Source organism: Nilaparvata lugens, chromosome 10 (genome assembly GCF_014356525.2).
Source record: "Nilaparvata lugens isolate BPH chromosome 10, ASM1435652v1, whole genome shotgun sequence".
In the NCBI taxonomy this organism is placed as follows: domain Eukaryota; kingdom Metazoa; phylum Arthropoda; class Insecta; order Hemiptera; family Delphacidae; genus Nilaparvata; species Nilaparvata lugens.
The window spans coordinates 15,728,254-15,746,369 of record NC_052513.1 but is presented as its reverse complement, the minus strand read 5'-3'; the positions used below and the strand labels follow the sequence as shown (position 1 = coordinate 15,746,369).

At 33.7% G+C, this 18,116-nt stretch overlaps 1 protein-coding gene across 1 annotated transcript; it reads left to right on the top strand.

Moving 5' to 3' along the window:
• The first annotated feature begins 148 nt into the window (after positions 1-148).
• On the top strand, positions 149-14,175 carry LOC111044300 (zinc finger protein 567). The gene is made up of 6 exons (XM_022329397.2): positions 149-501; positions 2,299-2,545; positions 4,677-4,816; positions 8,454-8,589; positions 10,314-10,613; positions 13,775-14,175. Exons 1-6 carry the CDS (start codon positions 416-418, stop codon positions 13,964-13,966), a joined length of 1,101 nt encoding a protein of 366 aa, XP_022185089.1. The 5' UTR covers positions 149-415; the 3' UTR covers positions 13,967-14,175.
• Positions 14,176-18,116: the final 3,941 nt, after the last annotated feature.

The window sequence follows — 18,116 nt, the reverse complement described above, 5'->3', positions numbered from 1 at the left end:
CCAATAAATTTATTCATTTATTACAAGGTTTCAACTGAGTCAAAATAAGAAAAAAAAATCGAATCTAGACGTTCTCCAGACAATTATTGAGGTTGTCCAGCCTGTTCGATGCTTGCATTTGAATCAGCTGTTTACAGTCCTCTGCTCTGCTCTGCTCATTTACATCAAGGATCCAAATTTTTATTCAAGAACAACTACTGTACACAACTTTTATGTTTCTTTCAATTATTCAAATTTCTAACGTAAATTTGAGATCTAAAGCAATACTGCAAATTTATTTCGTCAAATAGCCAATAGTTTTACTTATTGTTTTAAAATTAATTGCTTTTAATGCTTACAAATAATTTAACGAAATAATTGTAACAACTATCTCCTAGTTTACTACTACCTAGTTTACCCTAGTATAATTTTGAAAATGTCCAGTGATAAACCAACACAGCATACTTGTGTTCTGTGTAATAAAAACCTGGAAACAAAAGAAGCATTGAAGGAGCACTTTCGGTAAATATGCAGTTATATTGAAACATTTTAGTCATATTGAATTTTAGAAAAATATTTCCTGTGGACAAATAATTTTACAAGCCTCTTTCTAATTTTATGTTCACACACCGATGACGCCGGATGAGTGTGGGGTGTGGGGCGACGGCGGGAACGGGACGTTTTCAACCATTTAATTCAACCACGGCTTGAATTTTTAATTGAAACGTTTTAAATTACGATATTAATCACTCGTCCCGTTTGGGTGTGCAAGGCTTCAAGGCTTCTGTTATCAATCATGCAATTAAAATGTATCCTGTTGTATTATACGTAGTAAATCTACCCGGCTCTATACAGATGATAAATGAAGCTATTTTTGTGTATAAATAAAGCAATAGGTAATTAAAATATAAACTATACTTTTCTCCATAAAGGTCTCCAGAATTTATTTATGCACATATGAGCCTAGCAAGCAAAACCCAATTTGTGTGGGGCTGTCTAAGTGGCTAATCTTGAGTTAAAAGCCCAGTCATATAGGAGGCGTTTGACATTGTCTTGCGTCCCCGGCATAGACACCATTTTAACACTGAATGCACACCCACTAAACTATCTATAGGCTACTCTGTACAGAACTACTTCTTACTCGGGATGGACATGCGCAGCAGAGAAAGTATACGGCGGGAGGGATAGAGAAGCGCGATATTGCCATTTTGAAGCGGCCAGCGTTTTCCAACTTGACTGTTCATGTGCTCATGCTACACATGCGAAGTTTCCTGTCTGAAAGCAGTCAGACGACTGACAAATTGGCAACTGTGCTTCTTCCTATGATTCTATTAATCACTGAAATTGGCTGATCTCCCTCCATTTCTCTGCGCTGCATAATCCTCCAAGTCTGAAGTAAATTTTTACGGACTTTGGACTATATTGTTCCCCAGAATTATTAAAACTGGCATCCACGCAGTGAGAAATTGCTTTAGTCCACCTATGGTATACGTCACCTTGATCACAGATGATCTGCATCCTCCCATATGTTATTGACCGAGCGAAGTGAGGTCTAAGATTCAAGTCGAAGGTTTGGCATTTCTCTTAATGTTTAAATGTTTGAATGTTTATATGTTGCGCATGTACGGCGAAACGCGCTAATAGATTTTCATGAAATTGGACAGGTATGTTCCTTTTTAAATTGCGCGTCGACGCATATACAAGGTTTTTGGAGATTTTGCATTTCAAGGATAATATAAAAGGAAAAAGGAGCCTCCTTCATACGCCAATATTAGATTAAAAATCAGACTATAGAATTATTAATCATAAATCAGCTGTTTAGTGGACTATAATACTACCCATTCAAAAACATCGAACATCTTGAAGATGTATCTTTCCATCAACGTTAGTAGACAGTTGACTATAATACTACCCGTTCAAAAACATCGAACATCTTGAAAATGTATCTTTCTATCAACGTTGTAGACAGTTACAGCCAGACCTCATAACAGCGCTCATGATCACATTCCGGGACGACACGTCACGGTACGATAGGACAAAAAGCTCTATGTTTATTTAGGATCTTTTCTAGACATTTTAAATTGATAAATTATTTATTAATTTTTGAGAAAACATAACAACAGGTCAATGTAACTTACTGAGCGCGAGGTCTACTGTACACAGAACCACTAGTTATTAAATGTCAAATTGTCAATTTTCATTCATTCAAGAAAACATGATTATTTGTTTAGATCTTAATTTAATTTATGGCTGACGTTTCCAATTGTATATTCTGTATACTTAAAGGAATAAACTTCATTATTATTATTTTCTTTACAGAAAACATGCCAACAAGGAAATCGATTCAAAAGGCAATCCGTCTGGTGTCAAGATCAAGATGCCAGAAAACAATGGTGTCTATGTGAAAGGTAGCGCTTCAAAATTTGTGAAAGAGGACTTAATTTGCGATGACTGTGGAGAAGTGTTCAAGTGCAACACTCAGGCCATTCAGCACAAGTTCAAAAAGCACCCAAACAGCTTAGCTAAGCACTTCTGTCCCGAATGTGGCAAACAGTTTCCTCTCAAGGTAAGCTCTTTCCATAATTTCCAATGTCTTTCTCAATACATTTAATTCCTCCTGCTTCATCCATTACCCACATTTGTGGGATAGATGGCGTCAAAAAACTTAAAAATCAAAACACATACTGTAATTGTTCATATTGCAGCGATCCAGTGACCGCTTTCAGTAAAAATTTCATTTATCACCCATTTATAATTCATTTAGGCTACACTGTGATATGCCTTGTCACATAGCAGCTTCCGGACGGTTCTCCTGATTAAGGCGGCCTCATCAAACTGCTTCACACCATTAGACAGCTTGTTGTAGAATTTCAGGACTGAAATCCTGTAACTAGCCTGTGATCGGTGGAGGCGTCTCCTGGGGACATCCAATAGCCCACTACGCCCAGTTGTAGGCAGCTAGAGTATGCTAAAAAATTGAATGAAAAAGACTAAGAAATTGTCAAAAACCACAGATATCTTCTGTTTCATCCATTACCCACACTTGTGGGATCGATGGCGTCAAAACACGTAATTCAACACATACTGTTATCGCTTATATGGCAAGAAAATAAAAATGCTAAAAAAGTAAATTCGTATGGCTTTTGTTGGTAGGGAGTCCCTTGCGGGAAGGTCCCACCGCCTGAATATATCATTTAAGCCGACAGACGTGACCATCAACGGGCATACACGGGAGTGATCTGGTTAAAAAACTTTTGGTGATGAGAGGTTTTGAACCTGGGATCTCTATGCTGCTACGCAAGCAATCTATCCACTAGACCACGGATCACTCCGTATATGCTGTATCCTCTTGATATATATACCAAGCACAGGAGGATGTAATGGCTGATGACCGTCAGTACACCAATGCGAGCAAAGATGGACTTACAGTGGGCAAGATGGTCGCTGCCTGTTATGATTCGTACAGTCCTCTTTTGCAGCCTCAGGACATCAGTAGCCCCTGCCGAATGACCCCACAGGAGCAATCCATAAGTGATGTGGCAATGGAAGAGAGTGTGATACATCATTACCAGATATCATTACCTTCCTATTAGTATTAATAATGAAAAATATATTACAAGGTTTAAAAACAAACTGAAAAAGTTTGTCTTGTGAATTAAGATTTTTTTATACTCTGTGAGAAATGACTATATAGTCAGTCATATACTATTTCATTTCCTGATGACGCGATCTATCCAGGAGTATCTGGTCAGTGGCAAAAATAAAGAAAGACGTATATCGTGGAATTGGAATTGTACAGTTATGAAGAATATTATAGTGCCAACTCATTATGTTTTTAGACTACCTATTTTTGATGTATTTTGTTTTTTACTTGCATTTATTTTATTATTTTGTTGGAAATAATAAATAAAGAAAGACGCATTAATGTACCTTTTGAATAAAGATATTGATTGATACCTCTCCGCCACTGACCAGGTACTCCTGGATAGATCGCGTCATCAGGAAATAAAATAGTATATGACTATTTATTATAGTCATTTCTCACAAGATTCAAGATTCCTTTATTGTCAGAACATTATTTAAAAACAATAATGCAAGACATCGTCAGAAAACATACAAGCAATCACAAATTTAACAATATATCACAGGTCATAAAATTACATCACATTATTAAATATTTCAAACTGTAAGGATAGCAGTCAATTGAAACAAATTTAACATCAATATATCACAGGTCATAAAAATCACAAAATACATCACATTATTTATACATTACATAAAGTCATTTATACTGTAAGTCAATTAAAATATTCTCCACACAACAAAATTAACATCAATATATCACAGGTCAAAAAAAAAATGCACAGAGTATAAACAAATCTTAATTCACAAGACTGGCAATAGTCTGAGGTGTTTAGATAAGGTCACTCAGGTTGTCGTCTAAATTCTCGTTCAGATGATAGCTCCTCTCATCAGCTACCGAGTTACTTTATTAGTTACTTTCTTGAAGGTTATTGTTACTTACTTAGTTACTTTCTTGGAGGAGCTGAACCGAGTGAGCACAAACGCTATCAAATTTATTCTTCTTATCATAATTGTCTTTATTTATTCTCAAAGTCAATTCAGATCTCGGTATTCCAATACCCAAAACATTCATAACTATTCAACTTGATGATCTTTTGTTGTTGTAATTTCAGATGCACAGAGATCTGCATTTGGCAAGCCACAAAATATTCAATCATCAATCGCCGAATTTATTACACCGTTGCGCCTACTGCAATATCGATTTCTTCAATCTGGCTGCTTACGAATATCACTACAATTCGTTGCACAAGAAGTGAGTAGCTCACGGAAGATTATTCAGATAAGTGTTAATTAAACATCTACACTGATTCAAGATTCATGATTCAAGATTCATTTATTGTCAGAACACTTGAACAAAAATGCAAGACAAAGTCAACAATTCAATAAAAAAATTCTAAAATATAACAATAAACATTAATAGTCATCACAGTCACATCGTAATATATACAAAAATAAGACAAAGATAAGCAAATTCTATACCTATAATATAAGAAACATTTTTAAAACAGGTATATCACAGAATAAGAAAATACAAAGACATCACCACAAATCCTCATAACCATATGGACGGCAGTCAATTAGAATCTTTTTAACAGAAACCTTAAAACTATTAATATCACATTCTTTAATATGAGCAGGCAGTTTATTAAATAACCTCTTTCCAAATTCAACAAAACTTTTCAAAGTTAAATGGTAATTGCACTGTGATAATCTAAGTGCTTGTGCTTGTCTTGTATGATTGTGAATATTACTATTTATGGGTAAGATGGATAGATTTTTTCTGGTATACATCAGACATTCAAACACATACAAAGCATAAACAGTCATAATATTTAGTTTTTTAAACAGAGGTCAACAATGTGCTCTACTATCTACTTTACAAATGATCCTTACGGCCCTTTTTTGTACAACAAAAAGTTTCTTCATATATTGGTCTCTCTCCCCCATGCCAAAATACCGTACAACAGGTGTGACTGAATGTAAGCATAATATACAGCTACCGACACATCAATGCTAACAATATTTCTTAATCTACATAACATAAAAATGCCTCTAGATATTTTCTTACCCAATGAAAAAATATGATTTTCCCATTTCACATTACTCTGCAATGTGATGCCAAGAAATTTGACATAACTAATATCTGTCTTACAACCAAAGTCAAAATCTAACAACTGGGTCTTATCTTTATTGAGACAAAGAAAGTTAGCAACTGTCCAGTCCTCAATAGTCGCATTAATCTGCCCCAATACATTCATTGTAGAGGGTACCGATATCTCCGGCAATGGATCATTTCTTCAAAGGTTTTAACTTGTAGTGAGATATTGGTAGAAGGCTGAGTAAAGCTTGATTCCTACACAACAGTGAAAATATAATTCCTTCAAGATCTAATGGATTTATTCATACTCACTCGACCGGACTGAGAGGGAATATTCCAATTAGAACTGATGGGAATTATATTTTCACTGTTCACAGTCACTGTGCGAATCCAGCTTAAGACTCCTCACATCTCTCATTACCATATTTATCAAATGATTTTCATTTAAGAGAAACAACGGTAGAAAAAGTAAGTAAGAAAAATCTGGTGTAGTACACTCACACAACTTTCCTTGCTCATATTTGAAACTACGATCAGACTTCTGTATATGTGTATATATAATTGTTTTCAGAGTACTTTCTCCTTTGTGTAAATTGTGAAATTCGATTATTTTTTTTAGTCGTAATTTTTTTAAAGTCGTCAAAAATGCTGTTCTACAGATGAAATATCTCGACTATGTGTTCTTTTTATGAACTGCGCTACCTACCTACCTCATACACGAGAAGGAGGTTACTAAGTCCATTTCTCAAGGATGGGGTGGACCCCCCATCAGTTTCCCAGAACGGAGACTCATGCCAGTTGATAGAGCTGATAAATAACTATACAGGGTATGAATTTGAAAAAAATCGGTCAAGTTATTTTTGAGAAAATCGTGAAAAACATGGTTTTTTAGTAATTATCCGCCATTTTTCTCAAGAATATAACGGACCTCCTGCAATTTTCCCAGAAATGGGACTCATGTCAGTTGGTAGGGCTTATAAATAGCTATCCATGGTATAAATTTGAAGAAAATCGTTAAAGCCGTTTTCGAGAAAATCGTGAATAACATGGTTTTTTAGTGATTATCCGCCATTTTTCTCAAGAATATTACGGAGCTCCTGCAATTTTCCCAGAAATGAGACTCATGTCAGTTGATAGGGCTTATAAATAGCTATCCATGGTATAAATTTGAAGAAAATCGTTAGAGCCGTTTTTGAGAAAACCGTGAAAAACATGGTTTTTTAGTAATCATCAGCCATTTTTTCCGCCATTTTGAATTCAATTTTATTGAATTTCTTATTGTCGGATCCTCGTGGTATAAGGACCTTAAGTTTAAAATTTCAAGTCAATCGGTTTATTAGGAATGGATTTATCTTGTTCACAGACATACACACATACACACACACACACACACACACAGACCAACACCCAAAAATCATGTTTTTGGACTCAGGGGACCTTGAAACGTATAGAAAACTTGAAATTAGGGTACCTTAATTTTTTTTGGAAAGCAATACTTTCCTTACCTATGGTAGTAGGGCAAGGAAAGTAAAAAGTATAGTGTTCGCAGGCTAGTTTGATTAAATCAAATTTATTGCCGAATCAATAGAAATTTACAATAATGAAAAACAAAATCCAGTCTCATACATTGAGAAGTTGACAGACTAAATTACAAAAGCTTCATTAAAACTAAATAATTGACCGAGCGAATTGAGGTCTAAGATTCAAGTCGACGGTTTGGCATTTTTTCTTAATGTTTAAATGTATATTTGTTGCGCATTTACGGCAAAACGCGGTAATAGATTTTCATGAAATTTGATAGGTATGTTCCTTTTTAAATTTCGCGTCGACGTATATACAAGGTTTTTGGAAATTTTGCATTTCAAGGATAATATAAAAGGAAAAAGGAGCCTCCTTCATAAGCCAATGTTAGAGTAAAAATCAGACTATAGAATTATTCATCATAAAATCAGCTGACAAGTGATTACACAGATGTGTGGAGAAGCCAGTCTATTGCTGTATTTCCATAAGGTCTATAGTTTCAATCAGGTACTTGTGGATGAGAATACTGCGTGAGGTCTACTGTTCACAGAACTACTAGTAATATAATAATAATAATTATTAGTATTTTATATACTAATTTTATTATACTAATTATTAGTATTGGCGTTGCCAACAAAACAAAGTTTGTGCGCTAGCAATGAGCTTTCTGAATAAGTACTTCAATTAGAGAAAAATGGAAAAAAGTAACTGTGAGAAACAAAAATTTAGCAAACTTTTTTAATATTCACATCAATCGCAACAATTACAGTATGCCTCCCGTAGCTTTGAAACGGCATATAGGCAAGGTATGGTTTACGGGGTAATATACAAGGCTTTGCAAAAACATCAGATTCGGAGACCCTAGATTCCTAGATGGAGGAAGCTCCCTACACACAGAGATCCTTCATGAATGAGAGAGTTGCAACGTATCGCCAACAATGAAAAGAGCATGTTGGAAGAATGTCAGTTGATGTTGTGCTAAAAGGACGGAACTCCAAAAAGCTCCTTGCGTATCTTTTTGGATGCAACACGTTGCATTTGAGAAGATACAAAAGAGCATCTGTAGCTTATGGAAAGATACATATTTAAAAATGCTCGATGTTTTTGAACGGGTAGTATTGTAGTCTAGTGGCCCTCCGTCGAGAGGTAAAGCTACAGGACCCGGCCTGTACTAAACGATTGTATAACAAATTTAAGATTTGAATATATTTTATGTCTGATGTGAAAGTGAAAATGGAAGTTCAAGACAGTATTTTTGAATTGTTCGCAGGCTAGTGTCAATATTTACACCAACGACCACCCCGCCACCAAGCAAGAAGATACGATTCAACAACGCGGGTGACCCGCAGTCCGTTTACTACTGTCACCTCTGTGGATCAGAGTACATAGTCAAGTTCAACCTGCAGGTTAGTACCTTTCCAGAATTTACAATAAGTAATTGAAGTCATTAGTTTATTTCGTATATTATTACTAATACTTCGGCTGAGCGATTCTGGAATTTAATAGGACAGTCCTCTGTACAATACGTAATAAATTGAAGTCATTAGTTTATTTCGTATATTGATGGAGAGTAAAATAAAGAGGAAATAGTGTAAAGTTTCAGCTATTTTGATTTATTTAGGAATCATTTCGTCTAGGAAAAACGTTTTCAATTACAGACAGAAAATAAAGATTATCATAAAAACTGCGACTACACCCCGTATCGGCAAGCCAATCTTCTGACTCCAGCTGTTTAAAGCCTAGAACTTAGCTAAATCTCGAGCTCGGAAACCGGCCCTAAATGTGTTTAATTTTGAGTTTAAGCCACCAGCTGATTAAATTCTGTTTAAGGTTCAACTGTGCAAACAGGCCTTAATCTGATAGAATTTGTAAGGACGGAAAAAATCGTACGTCCAATAATCGACGTGTGGCTTCTTCTTCTTTAGCTTCAATCATTTGATTGGTAGGCAGCTTCCCATCGTTTCCTGTCCAGAGCTGTACTTTTCAGTTGGATGTAGCTCTGGATCGCTGGATCTTTGGTAACTTGCTTCAAATATTGTAGCCGGGGTCTTCCACGAGCCCTTTGTCCAATTATTATACCTTCCAGTATTTTTAACGTAAATTCGTTGTGTCTAAATACATGGCCAAGCCAAGAATGCCGTCTGTCCTTTAAAATACGCAAAAGAGATCTCTTTTCCTTTTTGTGTAGTTGAGAAGTTGATATTGTGGTAATTATTCATATTGAATGAAAAAGACTAAGAAATTGTCAAAAAACCACAGATTTGACCGGTTTCGGTTATTACATCATTGTCAATCTCTGATAAACTAAAGCTAAATACAAGAGCAGCAGAATTTATACTAGTAGGCGACAGACTCGCCATGATAACAAAATTTACTTTCAGTACAAAATAAGAACCAAGAAAGCAAGTGAAAGATAATAAAACAAATATGTAAATGGAAAAACTATTGACTAATGTATGCTTACAAAACTAAATTCGTAGTGTTGTATTGGTTGAAATGAATCTGGTCATTTAAACTATACTGGGAATTTTCCTTAATTACTCTTGTTATTTCTAAAGCCTCTAGAATATTCAAGATCTGCCTTTGTTATTAACATGCAGAAATTCATTATTCTCCTCAACTGTGAACTTGTGATTATTTGTTATCAAATGTTCTGCAAAGTTAGATTCCACATTTTGTTTATTCCAATCTCTGATGTGTTCTTTAATTCTACTTTTGACTTCTATCAGTTTGACCCACATAACAAGCATTACAATCACCACATTTAAGTTTGTACACCCCACTTTTATCCCAAATATCAATTTTGTCTTTACTCCAGCTAAAATCGGTTTGGTCTTGAAAGCAACATGAAATCCATTCCTCTTCAATTACGTACCTATCTTATCAGATACAAGGCCTAAATATGGGATTGTTGTCCAAGTCTTCTCCTCACAGTTTGAGCATACAAAGCTAGAATTGTTTGAAATTTGTCTGTTGATTTAAAAATTTAACAATTTCTTAGTCTTTTTCATTCAAGATCTCTTTTCTTCAACCCTTTGAAATACTCCCTCATTAGTAATTCTATCAGTCCGTTTCAACTTGAGCATCCGTAACTGGTTTAATAGATGAATATGTTGTGAATTGTTTGCAGAAACACCTGGAGAAGCAGCACACTGAAGAGGAGCGGAACGCGTGTCCCCCGGAAGACATGTTGGTGAAATGCAAGACATGTGATGCGCTGTTTTTCAACGAGCGCGCATTCACCAATCACAACATGTATCATCGGCCTGACGACCTCTACATCCTCAACGAGGCACAGCGGCTGCAGACGGTGAAGCGAGTCGACCAGGACTTCGACATACGCCGTGTGCAGACGCCCCTCGAAAAGTACATTCCCACGTCCGTCGGTGGTAAGCGCGGACCCAAGGTCAGGCGCAACCGTTACCTGCCGGTGAGTGCACCAGTTATATCGTTGATATTTATAAATCAATATTATCAATAACTGTTGATAAGAATAAGAATTTTAAGAAAAGGAGCCTTCTTCTAATATACCGAGATATATTAAGAATAAGAATAGTTGATAAGAATAAGAATTTTAAGAAAATGAGTCTCCAATATTACCGTAAAAATCAGACTATAGAATAAATTATTCATCATAAATCAGCTGTCGAGTGGATTATTAATTGCATGCAATAGCGTATTCGATTAATTATCTCAATGTAACTTGGTAAAAAATTAGCTGCTGTGTGGACTATTAATTGCATGCCTCATTGAATGCAATTTTTATGCACTATTAAGTGGATTATTGATTGATTGATACTGTTATGGGGTTAAACTCATTTTCATAACCAAAGCTTCTAGACAACAGTAGGCTACCTGTGTGTCATAAACCAGGAATGGAAGATGCTTTAGGGAATTGCATGTTTTTTGGTCCTTTTTTTGTGCGTGTCAGGTGATTTATATGCCAATAGTGGAGTAGTATTCAACTATTTTATCAACAGCTTTGTCATTGAATATAAAAATATCATGTCTTGTGCATTCTGGAGCAAGACGACATTTTAACAGGTATCATCTGACAGGTGATACAAATAGTTTTTTGTCCCTAATGAGTGTAGATTGTTTCCAATGCGTAAATTTGTTTAATACTTACTTTTCTTTTTAGGGTTACTGAAATTATTGGAACAAAAAAAGTTATCAAATACCCATTCATTTTATCTCAACACAAGTAGTTTCAAACTCTTCAAGAGCTATTTTCAAGTGTAAATGTTTAAGGGCCGGTTTCCGAGCTCGGCATTTAGCTAAGTTCTAGACTTTAAACAGCTGGAGTCAGAAAATTGGCTTTCCGAAACGGGGCGCAGTCGCAGTCAACGTTTAAATCAAATTTCGATAAACTAGAATATTGAACACAAAATAAAATGAAGAGAAAATAGTGTCAAGTTTAAGCTATTTTGAATTATTTAGGAATGTTTCATTTCATCAAGGAAAAATGAGAATTAAGAGAATGAAGATTATCATAAAAACTGCGACTACGCCTCGTTTCGGAAAGCCAATTTTCTGACTCCAGCTGTTTAAAGTTTAAAACTTAGCTAAATCCCGAGCTTGGAAACCGGCCCTTAAACATTTACTCTTAAAAATAGCTCTTGAAGAGTTGAAACTAGTTGTGTTGTGATAAAATGAAAGGGTATTTGATAACTAATTGTGTTCCAATAATTTCAGTAGCCCTTAAAAAAAGTAAGTATTAAACAAATTTACGCATTGGAAACATTCTACACTCATTAGGAACCAAAGTTATTTTTATCACCTGTTAGATAATACCTGTTGAAATGTCGTCTTGCTCAAGAATGCAAAAGACATTATCTTTTTATATTAAATGACAAAGCTGCTGATAAAATAGTTGAATACTACTTATCATACTATAGTTGAATACTTCTTATCATACAATAATTGAATACTACTTGAATAATACTATAGTTGAATGCACAAGACATGATCTTGGTGTCAGCCGCCTGCACATCCTTTCGTTTAAACAGTTGTGTTTCTTTTCTGGCTCAAAATTTTGCAAAATTACTCAAAAATTTCCAATTTGTAGAGATTTTGAGTGGAATATTTTTAATCAGTTTTTAAATATCAAAATTTAAAATTTTTAGTTTAGTCATTAGTTTTGAAGTGGAAATTGGACTTTTTGAAGTGAAAAGTGAAATCTTAACCTCACTCTTTTTTGAAACTTTTATTTTTAAAAATTGGGAGAAGACAGTTTTGGGCTATGCCTGTTGTCTTCTCCCAATCATATTATATATTATAACTAGTAGTTCTGTGAACAGTAGACCTCACGCAGTATTCTCATCCACAAGTACCTGATGTTACTTGTTTTAAATGTTAACAAACTCAGTTCACGTTTGAATTTGTATTCCAAATATAATTCATCCAGTTCCGTGATAATCTTTCTATCTGATGAAAATTAATTTTTTACAATAAAAAATATTATAATTTCTCTATCATTATTTAGTTCATTTCTTTGTTTTCAATCACCTATTAAATTAGCTTTTTCGAATGTGAGAATATTGATACTAATGGGCCGCATAATAATACCATGACTGCAAAACAAAATATTGAAACCAAAGAACTTAAAGCAGCGATTAGATCAAAGTTATTAACAGCATATTTATAACTCAATCCTTATAGATTATATTAGATTGAACATTACTTATCATACACATGATGAAGATGTGTGTTTGTCAACTTCCGTTCAATCTCATGGAATCTATAAGGATTAAGTTATTAACATATTGTTAATAACTTTGGTGTAAACCAAGCTTAAAGATGCATACCTCTTTAAGGTCTTTGATTGATACTATAAACCTTATACAGTAATAGACTGGCTTCTCCACACATCTGTGTAATCACTAATCTTGTCAGCTGATTTATGATGAATAATTCTATAGTCTGATTTTTACTCTAATATTGGCGTATGAAGGAGGCTCCTTTTTCCTTTTATATTATCCTTGAGAAGCAAAATTTCCAAAAACGTTGTATATACGTCGACGCTCAATTTAAAAAGGAACATACCTGTCAAATTTCATGAAAATCTATCACCGCGTTTCGCCGTAAATGCGCAACAAATAAACATTTAAACATTTAGAGAAATGCCAAACCGTCGACATGAATCTTAGACCTCACTTCGCTAGGTCAATTATGATTTGTGATTGTCAATGAAATAAATAAAATAGCTCTTGAAACTATAGTGAGGTCCACGTTATAATGACAGTATTTGATCAACTTTGGTTTTGCTATCCTTGTCTATCATTCGACAAATCCGGTGGTGCTATCCATTTCTAGGTCCAAAACGATGCCAATTATGTTTTCGACAGTGTAGAAATATAATTAATCAAATCAGAGAATCAGCATAGCTATTTTTCTATCTTCATCCACTGTCATTATAACGTGGACCTCACTATAGTTGTGTAGTGACAAAATAAAAGGGTACTGGTAATTGATAATTGTATTTCAATAAGTTGCGAGAAATTACGTTTCTGTCAACTATTGTCGCTGTGTTGAATAATTAACGATGTTCAATTTTCACATATTTATGAGTAATTTTCTTTAATTTTACAGCCGAAAAGGTTGAAAGAGGAGGACTCTGAATCAGAACTCTCCCCGCCATCCGAGGGTGATTCCAGCGATGAATCCGACTGTGACAATATCAAAAATAAACTTCGTTCCAGTCGCGGTAATAGTTCTAATAGTAATTCCTCCAACTTCTTGTTCAATACGAATAAAGTCACTCACAATATTTTACAACATTAGGTCTTTCAATGTTTTATTATATTTCTGTAATCTTACTACGTGTATAATCTGGTGAGCATAACATCTCTTAACATCTATATTATTCTTAACCTTCCGGTAGTCGTGCCCTACTCAATCACACAAGCAGTCGCGTGTTGGAATTTTTACAGCATCCAATTTTCCAAGTGTTATGTGATAGCCACCTCTAATACAAGGCCCCGGCCTACGATATTGCAACGTCGCAGTGTAGGCCTAGAATCTGATACATGATTGGTGAAATTTTTTTTATAAAACACCAGCTGATCTTTTTCACCAATCATGTATTAGATTCTAGGTCTACACTGCGACGTTGCAATATCGTAGGCCGGGGCCTTGTATTAGAGGTGGCTATGGTTATGTACTTTGTTTACTGTCGAAACATATGAATTATTACCATTTCGTAGCCCGTGGCTATGATAAGGTACACCAAGCAAAACCATCAATTCTGTGTTATTGGTTCGTTAGCTGTCTCTTTTCCTATAATATGCACTACTTATGTACTGTGGCGACTAAATGGCACCTAAAGACTGAACCATTGCTCGGTTGATACTGCAACTCAGTGGAGTGATGGGGAGAAAGTTTTGGAATGCATAGGTGACTCATTCACTGACACCACTCCATTCAACAGTTTTGTGCAGCAAAAAACTGACACTGTTGTACTTTTTACAACAGTGCGACTGCCGGAAGGTTAGAGAAAGGGTTTTTGACGTGATTCAAATTCTCCTGAAAAGTTGTTGACAATTTCTATGGGAAAATATACCACAACATCACAAATAACACAACTGTAATATCATGTAAGTCCATTATATTCTTAACTACTTTGATTCAGTATCGTAATAAAAGTGAAACTGATAATAACATGTGAACCTCTATTTCTTAAATATATTTAATGAAAGCAATATATTAGACCTATATAAGTAGAGTTTTAAAACATTATGTTCGTTTGATTATTTTAAAAAATACTACAACACTAAGCACAACTGAACTTTCAATAAAATTGTATAAAATAAGTCTTCTAACATGGAACAAATTTCAAGTCATTCATTTTCATTCATTCATTTATTTGTTGTACAAAATACTACAATCATAATATAATTAGGCTAAAGTGCACGTCCAGTGCCAAAATACCTGTCATCAAATTATTGGTTGGGATCAATTTATTATGTTATTTTGAGCAAAAATCACAAAAATTAAACGGCGGTCACTATTGTTTTCAAAATAAACTAAGTTTAAAGTAGCACAATTTTACATGCATTTAACCTATAAGTAGCAGCCATAAGTAACTAAGGTTAGGAAAAGGTTTAGGTTAGGAAAGCTTAGGATAGGAAAAGCTTTAGGTTAGGAAAGCTGAGGTTAGGAAAAGCTTTAGGTTAGGAAAGCTTAGGTTAGGAAAAGCTTTGGGTTAGAAAAATTTAGATTAGGAATATCATAATTTGAAGATTTCAATAATCAAAATGGCTGCTACTTATAGGTTAAATGCATGTAAAATTCTGCTACTTTGATCTTAGTTTATTTTGAAAACAATAGAGACCGCCGTTTAATTTTTGTGATTTTGTGTGTGCTCAAAATAACATACTAAATCGATCCCAACCAAAAATTTGATGACAGGTATTTTGGCACTGGACGTATAATTATGACATTGAAGGAAAAACTAGGCTGAGCCTGTACTATTTCTCTCCAAAAATTCAGATAAAAAGTTAATGTTGTCCCAAGTTTGACGTTATATCACACTTCGTCACTTGATTTTTGGTCCAAGAATAATTATTTGAAGATTTTTAATTTTGAAGGTTGACATACTTTGAATAAATCACAGAATGTATCACAATGAATAATAAGCTTGAGAAATATTACACTTATTTGAAAAATTTGAACAGTATACAAATAGTAAATATAGTCAAGTTTACAAATAAGGCAAATCAGTTTTTTAGTTTGATTATTTGTTTTTCGTTTATTTACTATTACTGCTGTCCAAGTTATTGAAGTGATGAAATTTTATAAGAATCGATTCACAGAAATCAAGACCACTTTAGTTAGATCCATGAAAACAAGATTGGAAAGACTTTAGAAGTTTAGAAAAGATGATATAGAAGTGACTCAGGAAAGATGAATGAAAGTTTAAAAAAAAGTAAGGGAATGTAGAATAGGTGCCTTTTGGTTTTCATCCATCAAAACTCCTAAACTAATGGTGTGCTTGACCAAAGTCATAAAATTGAGCTAATGCTCGGAAAGAAACATGAAAATTTGTCAGTATAATTATTGTATATATATACAAAGATATGCAGGCGAAAAGAAGTTTAATAATGTTAGGATTTCCCATCCATCGACTGAATTTTATGAAATAGTCTATTTTTTAGTCTTTTTAGTTATAAATTTTAGTGAATTAGTGACCCCCATTTATTCCAACTAGTCATTTTTCGGAAAGAATTTTCATTTTTAATTCACTTCGCTTCAAAATACTTATATTATAATCTTGGCTACTATATTCTGCCAAAAGTACAGTTAGTCTACTAATAAATGTGACAAATATGCTTCACATCAAAATCCTGCCTTCATACTCATTTTAAAGCTTTCAAATTTTATTGGTTTTATCATGTTTTAAAATTATTATAAAGTGATGAAATTATCATGTCTTTGTTTCTCTACTGGGTAGAATTTGCAATTTGAAAGCGTTACTATTTTGGTTTTAGTATTGTATAATTTTAGGACTCTTATTCTCGCACAAGCTGCTGGTTTTTCAAAAACATTCTCTACTATTTATTGTAATTTTAATTTATTGCGATGGGTATTCTAGTTGAAGCATTACGTGTTAGAAAAAATGAATTGGAAAATATTGACTATTGAGATTACTAGATTTTAAGTTTTTTGAGTATGAATTACCCCACAAATCATTTTTATTAAGTGTTAAACTGAGTGGCAAACACCATTTTTCAATAATATGTGCGAATTATTTATGGAAAATGAATCCTTTTCATTATTTCTGGATCACAATTATTCTCAATGTATTCACTTACCTACAGTTGACATAATATAAAAAAATATGACTATCAGTAGTATAATAACAATATCTCATCTAATTGATCTCATTTTGTGTCAAATTTAAATTCAAATGAAATCAGTTTCGCTTGTATTTTTCCTCTTAGTTGATAGAAATAGTTGTAAGACAAGTACAATGTAATAGTGTTTTAATAGTTGAAAGAAATAATTACTCACGAAATTACGTGTAAAATATAATTTCTGGTAGTGATAGAAAAATCTATAACCTAGTTGTATTATTTTAACTCATTCATCTACAAATTATTCTCTACATTTATTTAGTTGCAATTGAAGTTTTAAACATTTCATTAAAATTTGATTTGATTTACTTTTGAAATAGATGTATTCGACTGAGATATTATATAGCATTATTTTGAAATTTTTAACAGCTTTCTAGTTTATTTGTACTATTTTTTTATAATATCGTTGGAGTATTGTAATTTGTAAACTGTATTGATGTAAAGTACATTAAATGTAACAATTACATCAAATTACCCATTTAGTAAACTTTTCAATGTATACTATGTTTCTGGTTAGATGTGATAGATGATATTCCATGTGATGAGTTATCCTTTAAGAGTAGTTTGTTACCAAATTTTAAAACTCTCTGAAAAATTCTTGCAAAATTCAAAATATTCACCTACCTAACGTCTGAACTGTCTGTCTTGTACAACACAACAACTGTATTATTTAGAAGCTCTGTAAAATTCGATGTTTTAATGCCAAACTTTACAATTAATTCAAGTGATTAAAGTCATTAAATCGACCATGTTTAGTAGTTTAGATTCTGGTGTTTTATTTCTCATCCATTAAAAATCCAACATTATACCTATATGTTACTTTAATTTTATAAGTAACTCCACTCAAATCCTGAAAAAAGATCGAAAATAAGACCTCTTAATAGAGATCTTACTTTAAATGAGACCTTGAAAATAAGTTTCAAGGTGAAACTTCAGCCCCATCTACAGACCCCAAAATTATACAAACTGCGTATCATCTATTCTTCTGTACATCTTTGTTAAAATTTGGAAAAGAACAAACAATGAAATGAAACGAGATTGCATCGAATCAATGCTAATAGTCTGAGAATAAAAAAATG